This window comes from Pavona decussata, unplaced genomic scaffold, assembly GCF_977016875.1.
Source record: "Pavona decussata unplaced genomic scaffold, jaPavDecu1.1 SCAFFOLD_32, whole genome shotgun sequence".
In the NCBI taxonomy this organism is placed as follows: Eukaryota; Metazoa; Cnidaria; class Anthozoa; order Scleractinia; family Agariciidae; genus Pavona; species Pavona decussata.
The window spans coordinates 3,433,262-3,451,182 of NW_028145455.1; the positions used below are offsets into that span (position 1 = coordinate 3,433,262).

At 39.4% G+C, this 17,921-nt stretch overlaps 1 protein-coding gene, 1 long non-coding RNA gene and 2 pseudogenes across 3 annotated transcripts; 2 read left to right on the top strand and 2 right to left on the bottom strand.

Annotated features, from left to right (window-relative positions):
• The first annotated feature begins 796 nt into the window (after positions 1 to 796).
• Positions 797 to 6,262, top strand: LOC146484681 (uncharacterized; annotated as a pseudogene). Its single transcript, XR_014863612.1, has 2 exons — positions 797 to 1,060; positions 4,965 to 6,262. The product of XR_014863612.1 is annotated as an uncharacterized LOC146484681 (transcript).
• A 151-nt stretch (positions 6,263 to 6,413) lies between these two features.
• On the bottom strand, positions 6,414 to 7,246 carry LOC146484682 (uncharacterized). Its single transcript, XM_085104492.1, has 2 exons — positions 7,012 to 7,246; positions 6,414 to 6,901 (listed from the first exon to the last, which is right to left on the bottom strand). Exons 1-2 carry the CDS (start codon positions 7,130 to 7,132, stop codon positions 6,414 to 6,416), a joined length of 609 nt encoding a protein of 202 aa, XP_084960618.1. The 5' UTR covers positions 7,133 to 7,246.
• Positions 7,247 to 7,633: 387 nt separating this feature from the next.
• Positions 7,634 to 9,624, top strand: LOC146484683 (uncharacterized; annotated as a pseudogene).
• A 5,075-nt stretch (positions 9,625 to 14,699) lies between these two features.
• LOC146484684 (uncharacterized) lies at positions 14,700 to 15,980 on the bottom strand. Its single transcript, XR_014863613.1, has 2 exons — positions 15,766 to 15,980; positions 14,700 to 15,104 (listed from the first exon to the last, which is right to left on the bottom strand). It is a non-coding gene; the product is annotated as an uncharacterized LOC146484684 (long non-coding RNA).
• Between the last annotated feature and the right edge of the window lie 1,941 nt (positions 15,981 to 17,921).

Here is a 17,921-nt window from a genome sequence, read left to right on the forward strand (position 1 = left end):
CAGTTGTATCAAACATGTTGCATTCGTTTGTAGCCGCCTCGTTCAACACTGTGCAACATCGTCCAACAATTTTGGGTGATGATGCAATTATTTGGGTGGGCTTTTAGCTTTCGTGACAGCCTCCGGTAAAAAGATTCATCACTGGACGCATCAATCCAAAAATATCGCAAATGCTATTTAAGCTCAAACCTTCCCAACAAAAACAGACTAAGGTTACGCATTGAGTAAGGATCGTGATCTCTTGCTTGGCGAGTTTTGATTAACTCAAACGCTTTCGTTTTGAACCACTTCACTGGAGATGATATATTATTGTTCATTATTATTACGTACATTAGAAGTGTGACGAATTATGCACGTTTGTCTAGTACGCATGTGTCGATTATAAATTAAATTATGCTCATTCATCCGTTTCTCTGAATATTGTCGATTGTTGTGCACTGTGTTGGATGAGCTCTGTTTGGCGCCGACGACTATGAACGTAGGCGACTACTGGGTTGGCAATAATACAGGCGTGGGCGCTGTTTATTTTCTTCATTTAATATTTATACAAACGTCCGAAAATTGAGTGTAAGAAAGAATCAGTTCCCAGCAAAAGAGTGGGTTTAACCGCAACTTGGAAATACATTTCCATGACTTAAGTCCCGCTGAAAGGAGGAGGGTCGAATAACGCGACTTCAGTGTAGACTGGAAGAGGCTTGTTTTATCATGTGCGCTTCGAGCGGTCAGGTCAAGGGAAGCGCTTCACGCGGTAAAGTATGCGTAGTTCTAGTGTCCCGGATTGTCGCACATACCTCGGCTGGGAACTGGGACTAAACATAAATTTATTTATCTTCTTTCCTGACTGACATCTCTCGACCTGCGAGCTTTTTGGGATGTTTGCGCGAGGCACGAAGGGAGCTATTCTAGTTTATTATGAGGAAATCGAAACCAAGTTCTAGGTTTCCGTGTGCCGGGAGTTTTCGAATGATTATCCAGATGGACTTGAAGTGTGTTGAACTTGATCACTGAAACTGTTTGGAATTTTGCGAAGCAACGGCCTGGATTTGAAATACCACGTCAGGTGTGTAAGTTCTTTTGGCTGAATTCAGTTACTGTCTCGATTGAAATCACTTGAGCATTTATGCCCATATAAATACTGCAATAAGTATCATTATCTTTTGTAGATGCCTTAGTTTACCCCGCACGCTCCATGCATTTGATATCATAGTTCACTGCATCAATCTTTCATCTCACAAGTACCAAATATTGTACATCAGTATATTAAATGAACAGAAAGGAGCAATGTGACCTTGTTTCTGTTGCTTAGCTTGGGACTTCATTTTTAAAACTACTGAGTTTAATAAACGTATGCAAGTCCACTGAGGAATTCATTAATTGCTGGAGGGAGCTGAGCAAACAGATTCCCAACTTCAAGGAAATAATTTAAATCGCCAGTCGCCTAATCGATTATTCTATACGTACATAACATTGGAAAATGTCTACAAAGGAGCTGGGTGTTTATCCTGTTTAAAACACTCAGGAGTCAGTAAAACCAGTACTTAACTCCAGCTGGGGTGCATATGTTTGGTTTTATGTAACAATCCCTTTAGTTGTTCAAACGAAATACGGCAATTGCACGCCTGTTTATTCTGAACAAAAGAGAACTTAATCTCAAAGTACACCACGCCATTTTGAATCGGTAATCACCGTCTCTCTTGGTTTTTAGCCTATCCTCCGCCCGTGTGCTGTAAAACGCCGCGAAACATCTCTAATCATTCGATTATTATAGTGTCAGTGACCATTTCGTGACCCCATCTAGTGGAGTATCTTCGTGTGTCTTGCGTCGTTTTCATGCAGGCTGTGAAAATGATGCGATGTCTAGAAGTTCTTGCAGGTTTTTGCTACGAGCCGAGGGACCTTGTTGTTCGTAACGCGTCCAATTCAGAGCCGCGAAACTTAAGAAATCATTCTTGTAAAATGACAGAGAACACTCCGATATTGCTGTTATGACACTGATTGGAAGCATTCGCAGGAAAGGCGCATAACTTTTGTTTTAATCTTTTTCTTTCTTTCGGATCTGTTGAACAGAACAAATGCTGGAAGGACTGCTTTTTCTTACGATAACCAAACCTTTACCGCAAATCATGATCTGTTTGACTTTAGCAAACATTTGTACTTTTTCAACATCCTAAGATGCTAATTTTTCACAACAGGTCACGCTATAGATTACTACTTATCTCAAACTACGTTTTGCACCTTGAAAGCTCAGCAGTGGAATGCCTCTGAGGAAGAGGGTGAAGACTGATAAATTACAGTTTCAAATTCCTCGTGTTTGCTAGATTTCTGCAATTCTGGTTATCGTTATTTTTTTCATGGAACTTTTGTACTAAAATTAGGAAGGCGCTAAATTTAAATCTTCTGAGAAATTCCAAGCGCTCTTGTCAATCTCGCAGTTTCATTAATTTTGGACCGGAATCAGAGAAGATCAGAAGATAAGAAACAGAAATAAACTTGAGATCAGTCAAGGTATACTGATCTTAAACATCAGAAACACAGTTGCCAATTATAATTACTTGCGTCAAGGTGAAGTTGCAGGTTCCCATCATATTCAACAACCGGTTAAATAACATGTTAACCCGATTACGACAGTAATCAGTGACAGTAAGGTCAGTGTTGTTCTTATGAGAAGTCATTAAACTCATTATTACCTAGCCTTAAGCTTGTCTTCGGGTTTAGTCTTCCACGAGAATGCCCTTGAACAATGCAGGCGGTTTGTTCTTCAAACATGCACGAATGATAAGGGTGCCAAAGGCAATCGGACGTCATTCTTTCCCCTAGTGTTATCCAAGATTTAGAGAAAATTTATTTTACTTTCAATTAAAAATATCATCGCCAACGTACGTCTGTGTCTTGATGTATCCTCTCATTCTCCTACAAGTTTTTCGTCCCTACTTTTCTTCGTCGAATTTTTTCTCGCCCGTTTCGAACTTTTCCCTCGTCCCCACTATCTCCCCCCTGGGTCTGAAAGGATGTAGTATATTCTGAGCATATTGACTGCTCACTGACTGCAAATCTCGTGCGTTCTTACTGGACCTCTTTATTCAACTTTATTTAAAAATAGGGGTTACAAAAGAAAGCATTTGCTAAGTCTAGGTGGGTCAGTCGAAAATGGATAAAAATATAGAAAAATAAGACAAACAAATTAACTAATGAATTAATTAGAGGAGAAGCTAAAGGAAAACGGCAATGATATAAAAGCGATAAAGGAGAGCAAATTACAAAAAACTGAAAATATTATATGATATATATTGAACAAAAAGGTTTCGTTTTCAGGATCGAAAATTTATGTTGAAATGCAAGCTTTCGATTCCCTCTCGGAATCTTTGTCTTGAAATTTTGTATTTTAACATAAATTTTCGATCCTGAAAACAAAACATTTTTGTTTGATATAATATGACAGGATCAAGGAACACTTTTTTTTTCTCTAACATCATATATATTATTCATACCGGTTACTGACGTAACGCTTGAAAGATTTTAACTTTTGCAATTATTGAGGAGATAGCTATATTCGAAACTTCTTTTTTCCAAAACTCTGGTCAAAAAATTATATATATGAACAGAATAACAATAGTATAGACGCTGCGGAGAAAACATTGCTCGTAGATTTTCCAGCAAAGAGAACGCTGATTACCCTTACATTTAGCACGGATTGTCCAAGAATATGAAATACATTTTACAAATCAACTGCCGGAGCCATACATTATAGAGCACTCTTACAGTATTACGTGACAACTTAAATTCGAGAAGGAATGAAAACATAGAAATTGCTTTTGGTCTCCTCCCAGCATATCTAAATCTAAATTTAGACATATAGATTAGAGGCCATATAAAAGTATATAAATAATAATAATAATAATAATAATAATAATAATAGTAATAGTAATAATAATAATAGTGATAATAATAATAATAATACTAATAATAAATCATATATAAACATATTACAAAAGTAAATGCAGAAACAATTCATTACACAACTAATATATGACACTACCAAAATATCCTAACCAAAAGACAGTAAAAATATGTATATGAATAGGTGAGATAGGTTATATCACGATTACAACTAATAATTGGCGTTAAATGATGAGAGAACGAGAGCTTTTTGTGGCTAAACCCAGACTATTATAAGGCTTGGCGAGTGAATAAGCAAAAGATCTGTACTAGCCAGATTTTGAAGCGGATTTTTTAACCATGTGGAGATTAGAGTATGGTAGTGATGAGCATCAGAATTGCGGAAAAACAAATTTGCACCTCTTGTAAACATACATGGTGAAATTAATTATATATATAGTAACAAAACTGTTAAAATATTTAGGGAATAAACAAGAGAGTTGAAGTATTCAATTGTTATGTAAATAAATCTTTTCACACTTTCGTTACTATATATATAAAATTAATTTTACCATGTATTTCGAACTTGATAATGATGACATAGTATGGTTGCCGAAATGTAGCAAAATTTGAAAAAAATATATTTTCATTCTATAAAATATATTCGAAAAAATATATTTTTATTCCATAAAATATATTTTCATTCGATGAAATATATTTTCATTCGATAAAAAAAATCATTCCAAAAAAAAACATTCGTCCGATAAAAAAAATATATTTTCATTCGATAAAATCACGTGGTATTGTAAGGCCTGGTCACTTGGCTTAAACATGGCGACGGACGAAGATGATGCCCTCAGCGAATCCCTGTGGGAAGACTTTTTTTCAGGGCTTGTCCCCCTACTCAACATCTGCGAGTGCAATAGTTTGAATGTTACGGACTTTTCAGCAGTGTTATTCAATCAGTTGGACATGACGTTATCAGTTCTTAGAAGTGTTTCAGATGCTGTTGTAAATATGGCGAATATTGACCAGTTCCAAGAACTTTGTTCATGCTTTTCTGAAATTCACTTCTATTGGTGGAATAGGATGGCTGAAATTGGAAGGAGAACTACAAGCATGACCGATACTGGTCCTCGTTCTGTCGCCGTCAGTGGAACAGGAAGACCACGATTTGTAATTGCGCAGGAACTTTTGGAAAACTTGAGAAGCCTAGGTTGCACTTGGATACAAATAGCTCGCATGCTGCACATTTCCCGATGGACCATTCAACGGAGAATGGTGGAGTACGGATTAAACTGTGGAGGGTGGTCCGATATAAATGACGATCAACTAGACACTATCATAAGAGGATACAAATCACGCCATGGGGTAACTACTGGGCAATCCTATATCATAGGACATATACGGTCTTTGGGGTACCTCGTACAACGGGATCGAGTGCGCGCTGCCATTAATAGAGTCGATCCCGCAAACACCGCCCTGCGATGGGCAGCAGTCATAACACGCAGAGTTTACAGTGTGCTGTGGCCTAATTCCTTGTGGCATATTGATGGACACCACAGCCTAATACGATGGGGCTTTGTGATTCATGGATGTATCGATGGGTTCTCAAGAATGATTACCTTCCTGAAGTGTTCAACCAACAATCGGTCCGATACCGTTATGTATTCATTTGAAAATGCGGTTATCCAGTATGGCGTGCCATCTCGTGTCCGTGGTGATCATGGAGGTGAAAATGTGTTGGTTGCCCAGTTTATGATCCAAGAGAGGGGTGAAGGGGGGGGGGGGGAAGCTTTATTGCAGGACCCTCTACGCGGAATCAAAGAATTGAACGTCTCTGGAGGGATGTGTTTAGGTGTGTATCCTTCCTCTTCTATGGGGTATTTTATGCACTAGAAGAGGGAGGGTACTTACACACGAACAATGTCACTGAAATGTTTCTCTTGCACTATGTATTTCTGCCAAGAATTAATTTCGCTCTTGACGAATTCTGCAGTGCATCAAATTTGCGACCAGTAAGAACTGAACACAACTGGTCTCCAAATAGGATGTGGGCAAATGGTATGATCAACCGGCACTATACAGATCCCACATCAAATGAGCCAACACTCTCCAACATGGAATATTATGGAAATGATCCTGAGGGGCCAACACCACTGGAGGAACATGGGTCAGTGGTTGTTGATGACATTTTTAACCCCCCTTGATGAAAACGTGTTTGAAGAATTTGGTCACCTCGTTAATCCGTTAGCTGAGTCAGAAAGCTTTGGCATAGACATATATATCAGAGCCCTTGAAGCCCTTAGTAAAATTCAAGAAAGGGATACCTGAACGGATGGAACGATTTTCCTGTTCAACCAGAACTTAAAATGGGCATGAGGTGACTTTACGTATGTTCCAATGTTTTTAACAAACTGATCAAGTCTGTATTTTTATACACCCCCTCACCCCCTCCCCCCCCCCCCCCCATCCCTCAGTGAGGAACATGGAAAATACAGCCATGAACAATAAAAACAAATATTTTGCAGTAATTTCTATTTTATTCTTATTTTATTTTTGATTTTCCTCAAGTCCCACTTGAAGCCGTCGGCCACAAGGGGTGTGGTCACTCTCTTATGTAATACTTTGACAAATTCAATGTCATTTGGACCTATTTCCGGCAGCTGGGTCTTTACCGCTCCCACAATTTTACTACGGACCAGTTGTTCGTCGTCGGTTGAAAGAAAATCGACTTCAGCATAGCATATGATGGTGTTATTGGTTAATGGGTATTCTTTCGTAGAAACGACACTATCCAGCAGGACAACTGTTTTGCATACCTCTTTTGAAATAACATTCGTATAACGCGAAGCCCCCGCCAATCGAGTTCTTTTAAGGTATGCACCATGTGACGTCGCAGCACTTCGGAATGATGTGGAAACATTCCGTGTGAATGTGGAGCTGTTGCTTCGCAGAATATCCCTTGGGCGGTTTACCACCTGGCCAACCTGCGAGTTTAGCCGCCTATTGTTTTCTGTGGCAGCTGCGAATGATAAAAACTTGAATTAGATCCTGTTACGTACTCTGGGTAAGCTTGTTGTAATGAAGTTGAAAATTGAATAATATAAACATAAGATTCCAGTCTTAAATTACCTTCCATCCTTGGTGTTTCCCATTTATTGGAAGAAAGACTACTACTACTACTACTCGACTGCAAATACTCTTCAAGGGCTTGCCTTACCTTAGAGCGAATTACGGAGCGGTTTATGTCCATTTTTCGTGTGTAAAAGCCGAAAACAACCAACGCCAACAAACCAGCCTCACCAACGCTTGACAAACGGCGCGAAGGCTTTGAGCTAACCGACCAGGCCTAACGTTACCGCGTGATTTTATCGAATGAAATATTTTTTATCGAACGAATTTTTTTATCGAATGAAAATATATTTCATCGAATGAAAATATATTTTATAGAATGAAAATATATTTTTTCGAATATATTTTATAGAATGAAAATATATTTTATAGAACGAAAATATATTTTATCAAATGAAGTATATTTTATCGAATGAAAATATATTTTTTTCGAATTTTGCTACATTTCGGCAACCATAGACATGGAGTCATCGAAACGTCGTTCAATCTTTATATCGCTCATTTTTGTTCTAAAGTGTTTAACGAAACCTTTTATTATCAGAAATAATAATAATAATAATAATAATAATAATAATAATAATAATAATAATAATAAATTATTGGAGGGACAACAGAGGGGCGCCAGAGCTGGCTGCAGCGGCACGACAGACAATCTATTGATACACAGAATGGTGACTCTTGACTGTCACAGGGGTAAGAGAAACCTTAGCATGGCCTGGGTAGACGTTAGGAAAGCCTTTGACTCGGTTGACCATACCTGGTTGGCTAAAGCTATGAGGATCCATCGCTTTCCTAAGTGGTTATGTGGAACGATTAGTCATCTTGCTGTTAGCTGGAATACCAAGATTGTTGCTGTCACGAAGCAGAGACCTGAGATCTCCCGTTCGATCCAGTTTCTCAAGGGGTTACCTCAAGGCGACGCCCTCTGTCCGCGCCTCTTTACCTTGTGCCTAAACCCAGTAGCCTGGTTACTAGATGCCACCGAGGGATATAGGCTTTCAAAGCCTATAGGAACAAAGGTAACCCACCTGTTATATATAGACGATCTTAAGGCGTTCGCATCGACTGAGGCCAAGCTGAACTGAGTTTTGAGGTCTGCTAGCAACGTCATGCAGGATATGGGCTTACATTGGAACAATGTCCTTCACGTCAAGAGGGGCAACCAAGTGCAAGATGCGGTGGGGACGAAACTGGACCAGTCATCAGTGGTTGAGAGTCTCAAGCCAGGGACCAGTTATAAGTTCTTAAGAGTTCAAGAAACAGTGACACAAGATGAAAAGCTGGCCCTTGGGTGCGCAGCCAAGGTGTATCTGAAAAGGTTATCGGTGATATGGTCTAGTCCTCTGTCAGATATAAACCGAGTAAGGGCCAGGAGCCAGTACGCAATGCCAGTCCTAACCTATATGATGAGGACTCAACACTGGCCGATCACAGAACTGCGAGTTATCGACAGAGAGGCTAGAAAGATCATCTGTGAAAACGGTGGGAAGCATGCCTTAAGCTCGACGGCGATAATGTATTTGGCAAGAGAGAAAGGAGGGCGTGGCTTGCGCTCGGTTGAGCGCGAATACAAGTTGACCAAGATCAAGGCAGCAATAAAGCTCTGTCAGAAGATGGATCCTTCTATGAGGGCAGTGCAACAGTTCGAAGAGAGGGCGGTAGAGAAGGGACACACTTCACTGATGAAGGAAGCGCTTAAGTTTGCCGAGGAACTGGGCTTGAGCCTGTCTTTGGAGTACCCTCAACCGTCGTGCTGGTCTGTGAGCGATTCTGAGAGGGAGATTCAGGGGCCAAAGGTAAAGGAACATCTCAAGAAGGCAGATATGGAGAAGCTGAAAGAGAGGATCAAAGAGAAGAAGCGGCATGGACGGTGGTGGCAGGATAGCGAGCTAAATCAGAGTGGATGTTTTGCTTGGTTGGTTGATAGGACCTGAGCTCCTACCCATACCATCGCTGGGGTAGTGGAGTTGTACGAGCAGCTTACGCCCACTAAGGTGTACACAAACCACAAAACAGGTGCAGAACAGGGCGACGTCATGTGTAGACTGTGTGGGAAATCTCCTGAGTTGCTCTGTTCTGCCCAATATAAGTACCTAGAAAGTCACAACGCAGCACTGAAAGTCCTCTTTTTCGAGATGACGAGGGATCTGAAGCTAATTGATTCAGTTCCTCCCTGGTACTCGTGTGCAGTGCCCAAACCAGTATATGAGTCATCTGAGGCATTCGCGTTTTGGGATGTTCCAGTTTATGCTGGACATACCATCGTCGAGGCTAACAGAGTGGACGCTCGATTTGTGGACCACAAGAATAAGAAGGTGTGGACTGTGGAGATGTCCTGCCCGTGGATGGAGCATCGGGAAAAGAAGTCCGAGGAGAAGACGGTCAAGTACGGGCCACTGCGATTCGAGCTGAAGAAGCAACTGGCACCCTGGCTATGACGTTGAACAATGTAACATCATCATTGACGTGCTTGGGGGATGGTCAAGGGATGTAGACCTGACAATAAGAAAGCTCTTTGGCAGTAAGGGTTATGACGTATTGAGAAGGATGCAGAAGGCTACCATCTCGAGTTCTCTCAACATAGTGAGAACTTTCAAAGCTACTGTCAATTGACTTTCCTCCAGAGAATGGCGTAGAAGCTCAATATAGTTTTGGTATTAGAGAACTTTTATATTTTATGAGATTTTTATATTTTAACGCTAATTTTATTTTATTTTTTAATCAGCAGTTTTCTTTTTATAGTTTTTTAAGATCGCATAGGTTACGCTGCGCGCCCTATGGGGGTCTATTTTAGCATCCATACGTTTATAAACTGCACATAATAATAATAATAATAATTTATTTTTATAGCACTTATTCCTAAAAAGTCTACAAGCGATTCACATCAAAATTGCCTAAAAGTTAAAAATTAAAATATAAGTAAAATAAATAAAAACTTAAAATCAATTCCCAGTGTTTAAAAACCTTTTTCCTGATTAATCTCAAGAATAAGCCTTTCTAAAAAGGAAAGTCTTCAGGCCTTTCTTAAAGCTACCTACGGAATCGCACATCCTTCGCTCCAGTGGAAGGGCATTCCAAAGCTGGGGGGCACATATAGAAAATGCCTTGAACCTGTACGATTTTAAATTGTACGATTATGTCTTCAGAAGTTGCATATTTCCTGACTTAAGGCTACGGCCAGGCATATAAAAGTTTAAAAGTTCCTGAAGATGAGCAGCTACCATACTATTCACTACTTTATATGTATACAATAAGATCTTAAATTCTACGCGCTGTTCAATTGGCAACCAACGAAGCTCCACTGGTACTGGAGATATGTGATCATTTTTCCTAGACTATGTAACTAGCCTAGCAGCAGAGTTCAGCACGTATTGCAGGCGCTGGATCTAATACTTGAGAAGGCCATACAAAAGTGCATTAAAATTATCTAGCTTAGAAGTCACGTAGGCATGCACTAAAGTCTTAGCATTTTCCATACTAAGAAACTTTCTAATTTTCGAAATCAATCTAATTGAGTGAAATGCAGATCATAAGTGCGATCTGTTTGTCAAAACTAAGATTGGAATCAAAAATAACTCCAATATTCCTTGCATGATCAGTGGGCTTGAGTTTAGCACTGGCTACTTGCAGACAGTCCAAGGCGGGGGGAGCAGGCCGATGCTTGGCGTGAAAGACTAGGATCTTCGTCTTGTCATGGTTTACTGCCTGCAAGTTATCGTGCATCATCCAGGCATTGACACTATCAATGCAGGCCTCCAGCTTGAGTTTGGTTCCTTCAAGGTCACCAGCATCTGAGGTGTTAAACACACAGTAGGCCTGTGTGTCATCAGCGTATTGATGGAAGGAGACTTCGTAATGACGCATTAGAATGTACTGCAACTTGAAAAAATTCAGGCTAACTGTTCTCGCGTTTTCGTTTATAAAATGAACTAGAGCGGGGCAAGAGTTGTTCCTTTCAAGAATTTAGTTGATTTCTTTCTCTAGATGTTCTAGAATTATTTTGTAACTAAGTTAAGGTGTTGTCGCACCATTTTCACCACAAAAGGTCATACTTGCTATGATACTTCCCCTTTAATGTATAGCTGTGATGATGCCGAAGAGGGACCACCAAGTCCAATCACTTCCCCTGATAGTCGTTGGTCGTCAAGACCTGAGCACGAGAAGACAACCCGGCTGATGAAATTGGTCAACAATCGATCGACAACATGCCTTGAAAGGCCCCATTAACGGGATGTTACCGAGCGCTTTCAGTGTGAAGTATTGTTTTATAACATCCGCGGAAGACCCTGGCCTGCAGAACAACACAACCAAAGATGGTTGCAATCATCGGAATGTCTTTGACACGCGGAAACAGTGGGTCAAAAAGGGAAAACAAAAGTAATGGGAAATGCAAGCAAGTGTAAAACGATTGCCGAACCCGGAGCGAGAAGCAAGCATGACGGTCACCACAAGAGTCGACACTGAATGGCGAATTTGTAACCGAAGATAAGAGAACTTTCCGACTTATTTTAGCCGTGCACATGAGTTCCTAAACTAATTTAAAGGGACAAAAGTAGGCCTCCCTGATCGACCCTACAACCGCGGATCTATCTAGCACTGGCCATGGGATAACGTCCCGGCTTTCAGAAACACGGAGTAACATTAGATTCTCACCACGCGACTGGTGTAAGTGGGATTGGGGTTTGGGTGCGGTAAAAGGGGAGATTAAAGGGGAGATTAGGGTAATTTACAATTTTACGGGACCCCACCCTTCTGTGAATATTTATTGTAGGCCTACGGTCAGAATGAGAATCTTTAATAAATAATAGTGGAAAGGCCAGTGATACCTAGGAGTACATTTTAAATGAGAATGCTAGTCTACTAATCGTAGCTCATTTAGGAGAACTCGGAAAACTACGACAATTTGATGGCAACATGAGCCGTATCCAGGAATCGTTTTTTCATGATCACTGAGGTTGTAAAATGTCATCCATCCGGATAGCTTTCTGTCGTACTGTTGATTCATAAAGTAAAATTTAAAACATTATTATTTGTTGTACCCTGCTAGCAGAACGTTTCTTTCTGGTAAGCACGAAGTCGTTCGCGTCTCTGGTATTTCTCGTAGTTGGCTTAAACACACATGCGTACGTCGACGCTTTTCATCCGATAAAAATAGAAATAGCCCAGGGTGCCCAGGGCCCAGTTGTTCAAAGTACGATGAGGCTGATGTAATCCTGTATTAACGTGAACATTTATTCAAGTTTAATGAATAATCAATAAAGGTTGTTCCTCAGTTTTGACGCTTCTTTACCATCCGCTTTCGAACAATTGGGCCCGGGTTTCAATCACGTGTTGAAGAGGCTCCTTTGTGTTGTTCCACGAGTCCGCGAGAGGCCTAGGAGGGCCCCCGCGGTTTCCCGCGAAAAAAGCATCTAGCCTCATTCTCAGGAGGGAGTGATAAACTTAGGCCTGGGCGCCAATGTAGATATCGGCGTTGAAAAAATTTGAGGTGTCCGGCCATCGTGACGTCACATGAACGCCAGCCCGGGAATTTCAAAGAGATACATTTTTTTGGAAGCCGTTTGTTTACCTAAAGCCCAATATTTCAAGTGGTCCATAACAACACTATGAAAGAACTTAAGCTATACTACATGCTATTCAATGTAAAGTATTCTGAATGCAATGCTGTCCAAAAAACTTGAAATTAAAGGAGAAAAATACCCAAATGCTGCGATCGATCGATCAGATGTCAACATCAAATTGTATCAGGTTGCGACCTTTCATGAAGTGTATCTCACGAACCCAAAAATGTATAGCATGGAGACAAAAACATAAGCTTTACTGGTATGGCATCTTCCTAATTTCTGAAAAATTAAATCATGTAACAATTTTATTAAAATGATCAGTGGCTTTAAACACCGTTCTTTGGAGGTAAATTGCGTGACAGCCGCTAAAACTAGCGAGAAAAACATCAACTTATGCGACAAAAAAGCTCCCGTCGTAAACCAGTTAGGACCATTAAGTCGAATACTACTGGTCTAGTTCATATCTTAAGTAGATAATTGTATGATTGTAGTTTAAACCACATAAAAATGCCAAAAAATGGTATATCAATAATCGGCGAGCAAAATGAACTGACGCGGATTTCACGCGAGCTTCGAGCTTCCCTCTAAAAAAAAGATATAAACATTTAACAATTTATGGAAACTATCAACTTTACAGAAGGATGTAAAAACTATTTTTAGATTCGGAGCAGACATACAGGATCAATATTGTTGCTTGGTAAGTGATCCGACCAATTTATTTTGCAATGTTAGCTTACATATAAACAGAACTAGCCGCAGTATGTGTCGTGTAAAATACATGTCCCCGTTTAAGTCAACATGATCGTATTGAAACGCGAGTTCTGTGAAAGACCAAAAACATTTCTTACGAAGGGCCCTTCGAACTAACATTGAGAAAGAGATGAAGTTCATATTTTCCAGGAACCGTTGGCATACGGGCTAAAATAAAATAAAAATATTGCGATAAAATAGCGAGGAAAGTCCGAAATGTTTGTTTCCTCGGGCGTCCGCATAATTCATCCACTTATTATTAATCTTTTTGTAGCGGTCGCTTCGCCTTCATGACTACAATAAGCTCATTGAAGACAGATATGGATACACTAAGAAATGTTCCAGCACTGTTCTAAACATGGATTTAAAGTTCCCCGATTCTTTCTACATGCTTTTGTCAAAAAATGCATCTCCTCATCAACACACTATGTGCATCGTTCATAAGTGAATTAATGATGTTCATTTGGTATTCCCCAGGCAATTCTGCAATGTTATCTTTATTTATTTACCGAGTAGGTTTGTCACTCAATACTGAGCATTTCAGACGGCTCTAAAAAAATAATAATAATAAATAAATAAATAAATAAAATAGAAATAAACACAGCAATGAAATCAATAGAAAGAAACATAGACTGCTCAATCAACCGAAGAGACTACCTGTGCCAAATAGTAATGATGTCAAGGCTGGTATTCTGATAAACCAATTCATCACTGGTGGTTGAAACTAAACAACCATCAGTACACTGGTTATAAAGCTCCTTACAAATCTTCACATTGTCCTTGTACCTGGCCATGCTTTAAACACATTCAGAATTTTTACACTTTCTGTGTGAACATTGTCAATGCACTTACAAATAATTAAAATCCCAACTCGTTAACTTTAAGGAAAACAAGCACTGAGAAGGAAATGGAAAAAACTCACCAAACTAAACAAGATAAAGAAAAATCATATTATACTGAAAGGTCAGAAAGTGTTGTTAAGGACAGAAAAGTTCTGCAAGCAAAAGGCACTTGTCTATAGGATACAGTCAAAGGTATTTTATTATTTTCATAGTTGTTTATGTTTATTATTATAAGTGCTTTTGATATGTACCATAACATGCAAATTTTACTGAACAGACTAAATTTTTCACAACAGATATTGAGAGGGAGGGGCCTGGGTGAACAACAACAAGTGCTATGAGTAATGAAGGAATATGGTCTTCATAACACAATATTTTAATTTTTATAAATATTAGCACTCTACGATTCAGCCTCCAACATTTTACTGGAAATTGTGTTCTTGTTTGATACTAAGCCCCTTCCCTCAAGGGGGGTGGGGGGGGGGGAGGATCTGCTCTTGACAGGTATTAATTAAATGTAAAACAGACACAGTGAGCTTTTGTCCATTTTTATTTCTAGAATAACCATTAAATTATAAATCATGACCCACACCCTCTGTCTGGCTAAATATTGCATGGCCCACTCCCTTTTTGATGTAGCTACCTTCCCCCTGCACCACCCTGCACCTAACTTTTAAAAATGCCCAAGCAGCAAGACTTTTGTGACATTATTGATATAACATAATTTGAGCATTCCTTGTGACCATAGTTGATATACTGGATGACGATACAGAGGCTGGTAAAAAATGTGTCAAGAAGCAGTGCCTGCCAGTAGACTCTCCTCTGCTGTACACATGCCACAAAGATGATGTTAGTGCCTCAGAAATGTTTAATGTACTCCCTGTGAGTGCAACAGGAGACTTGGTTATCATTGCTTTTCTCTTCACTTGAATCAATACTACTAGGAAAGAAAATAGAAACAAGATTACAACTGTGTGTACTGTTGTTTTAAAAGTTACTTTGACTTGCTAGACAGTGGTTGGCAGTAAGTGTTCAGTGGTCAAGAATTTAGTTTTTACGGTGTAACTATTAATAAAACAGCTTAAATTATGTGAAGAAACTTAGGTCTGAACTCCTGGAAAATGAAAAAGTATTCTTAACTAACTCAACAGTACTACAACAAAAAAGAGCATGAAACAAAACATTGGTTACTTGAAGCGCAAAAGCGAACAATTAGAGGACACAGTTCCTTCAAAGAGATAAAAGTGTCTTTTAAGTGAGGTCTTTACTTGGGTGCGTAAATGTAGAAGTAAAGGAAGTCGTTTAGCACCGCACTGATTAATTCAAACTTAACTGCAAACTGACTCGACGAATTCCACTGATCATTTTAATCGTTTGTTCTTCGATATTATTAACACACTGGATATTTTGCTAGAATCATAAGCTACTCTGGAGTCGAGTGTCAAGTTTACTGATACTATCTATGTCGAAAAAAAACCCAATTTCTCCGGGCGAACAAACACATCTTTCTGGCACAATTTTTCATACAGGTGGACAAGCCGAAACGCTTCGAAAAGCCTTTCCGCAGGATTCTGAAATAACAATAAATATTCACTCACCTGTCCAGCAACAGAACAAGATTTTAAGTCTCCTTAACCAAATGACAAGCCATTTTCAAGCTTATATAACCAAGAAAAATAAGCATGAAGTAGTGATACAAACAGCGACACAGCCGCCATTTTCGAAAATTCTTCGCACTTGCACGCTCGCTTTGCCATGACGTCACGATGGCCCGAGACCTCGAATCAGCCGCGCTCACGAGTTTATCACTCCCTCCTGCTCATTCTCCTGCTCATTCTCCTGCTCATTCCTTCCACGGCTCGGCTCACGGCTCTCTCACGCTGCGGTTCCAAGAGCGAAAACGTCGAGCCGAAGCGTCGCATTGTAACTTCTCAAAAGCAGAAAAAGGAGAGAGGATCCCTTTGTCAAAAAGTAAGTTTGCAGAACTTTTATACGTTTTTTTAAGTATCTAGACAACGACAAGCTATGAGGTCAGGCTTAGAAATGCGGCGAGGTCGCGCGCAAATTTCTTCAAACTCCGATCCAGTTCAACTGGATCGGTAGGAATTTTAAGCTTCGTTTTCGAAAGCGTAGAATTTGTCGCTAACTAAAGTACGCTTAGAATTATATCGACCCCATGGATGATAGAGAAGTTTTATAGCCTTGCGGAAAAAAAAAAATAAAAGAACTCGCTATGGGTTGAGGTCGGTTGACGATGACTTTGACGGGTCGGGGCAAAAGCAAGGTGTGAAAAACTCACTGATACTTAAGCTTATAAGCTTACAAAATCGTGTATATAAAGAGCTTGAGTCTTAATAAAATTATGAACTTATACAAACTTATTTTTGTCCAGCAATCAAAGGACAGAAAAGGAGTGATGTATTTTAATTTCAAAGGACTAAAATGACCTATGGGTGCAATGAGGTCAACGGTCAAGCTGACGTTGTTTGCCATCCTGAAAGACCTTTAAAAGTTAAGCTTTTATAACATGTGTGTATTATGTACGAATTTTTTGCATGGAAATTTTTTTTCATGCTGCTTTTCACACTGCTAAGTTTTAAGTAATGTAGTACTACATACAACTGTAATACTCTTCCACTATGAACAATAATTTTAATAAAATTATCAGAGGTATAACAAATTTTCATTGCAAAAGTGCGTATAAAACTAATCAGTATGCATGGTGTTGCGTTGTTATTTTTGACTTTTTTTGCTTGAGTTAGGACTAGATTAAGTTATGTTAGGTTGTTTAATGAACGTGATAAACTCATTGCATCAACTTCGATCTCTCAGTCACACACTCCTTGTCATGTCACACAACACTGTTGTGACCAGTAACATTAGTCTGAGCCCGGGGTATCCAATCAATGGAATCGATAATCGATGACAATCGATATTAATCGATATCAATCGATACCAATCAATATCAATTAATCGATTGATATTGATAATCGATGACCAATCGATGGCGAAGATTCGTGTGGTTATCGATTGGTATCGATTATCAATACCAATCAATAGATAAATTGGTATCGATTGGTTGCAGATTGATGGAACCGCGATCGACGCATAAAAAACACAACTTTGTAGCAGTAAATATTGTAAACACATTTCATTGAAAATAATGTTAACAGGAGAACAATACTCTCCTTTTTCTCTTTAACGTTAATGCTCTGTCCACAGGAATCCGGTTTTTTTTTTTTGACAAATTAAAAGTTTGTTTCATGGGCCAATCTATTGACTTCAAAAAATGGAAAGTGGTTTAATTGTGCCTTCACAGAAAAATTCTGATAGCAAATACAATAATATTACGACAACAGTACACCGAAATAACAATGTATGTCTTTTGAATAATTTCATATTTGTTTGCCCAGATTGTTTGTGAACACAGAAATATCTGCATGAAGTGGCCAAAGAGGATCCACAAGCTCGGACTGTAGGTGGCCGAGCTGTCCACGATGGATCACAACTTTAAACTTTACAGTGAACACTTCACCGATGTTCACCTCAAAACGGCAAAGATGATAGCTTTTGACGATGCACCTTATATTCAGTAAAGCCTCTAACCAGCCGTCTTGCGTAGACATTATGACATGGAAAGGCAATGAGGGGCAAGTGGGTAATTCGAGTACACGTGCAACGGGGTATATTCTTTGCGTTGAGAAGACTGGGTTGGAATTTGTTTCACCAATTTCATTCCCAGTGCTTCCTAAAA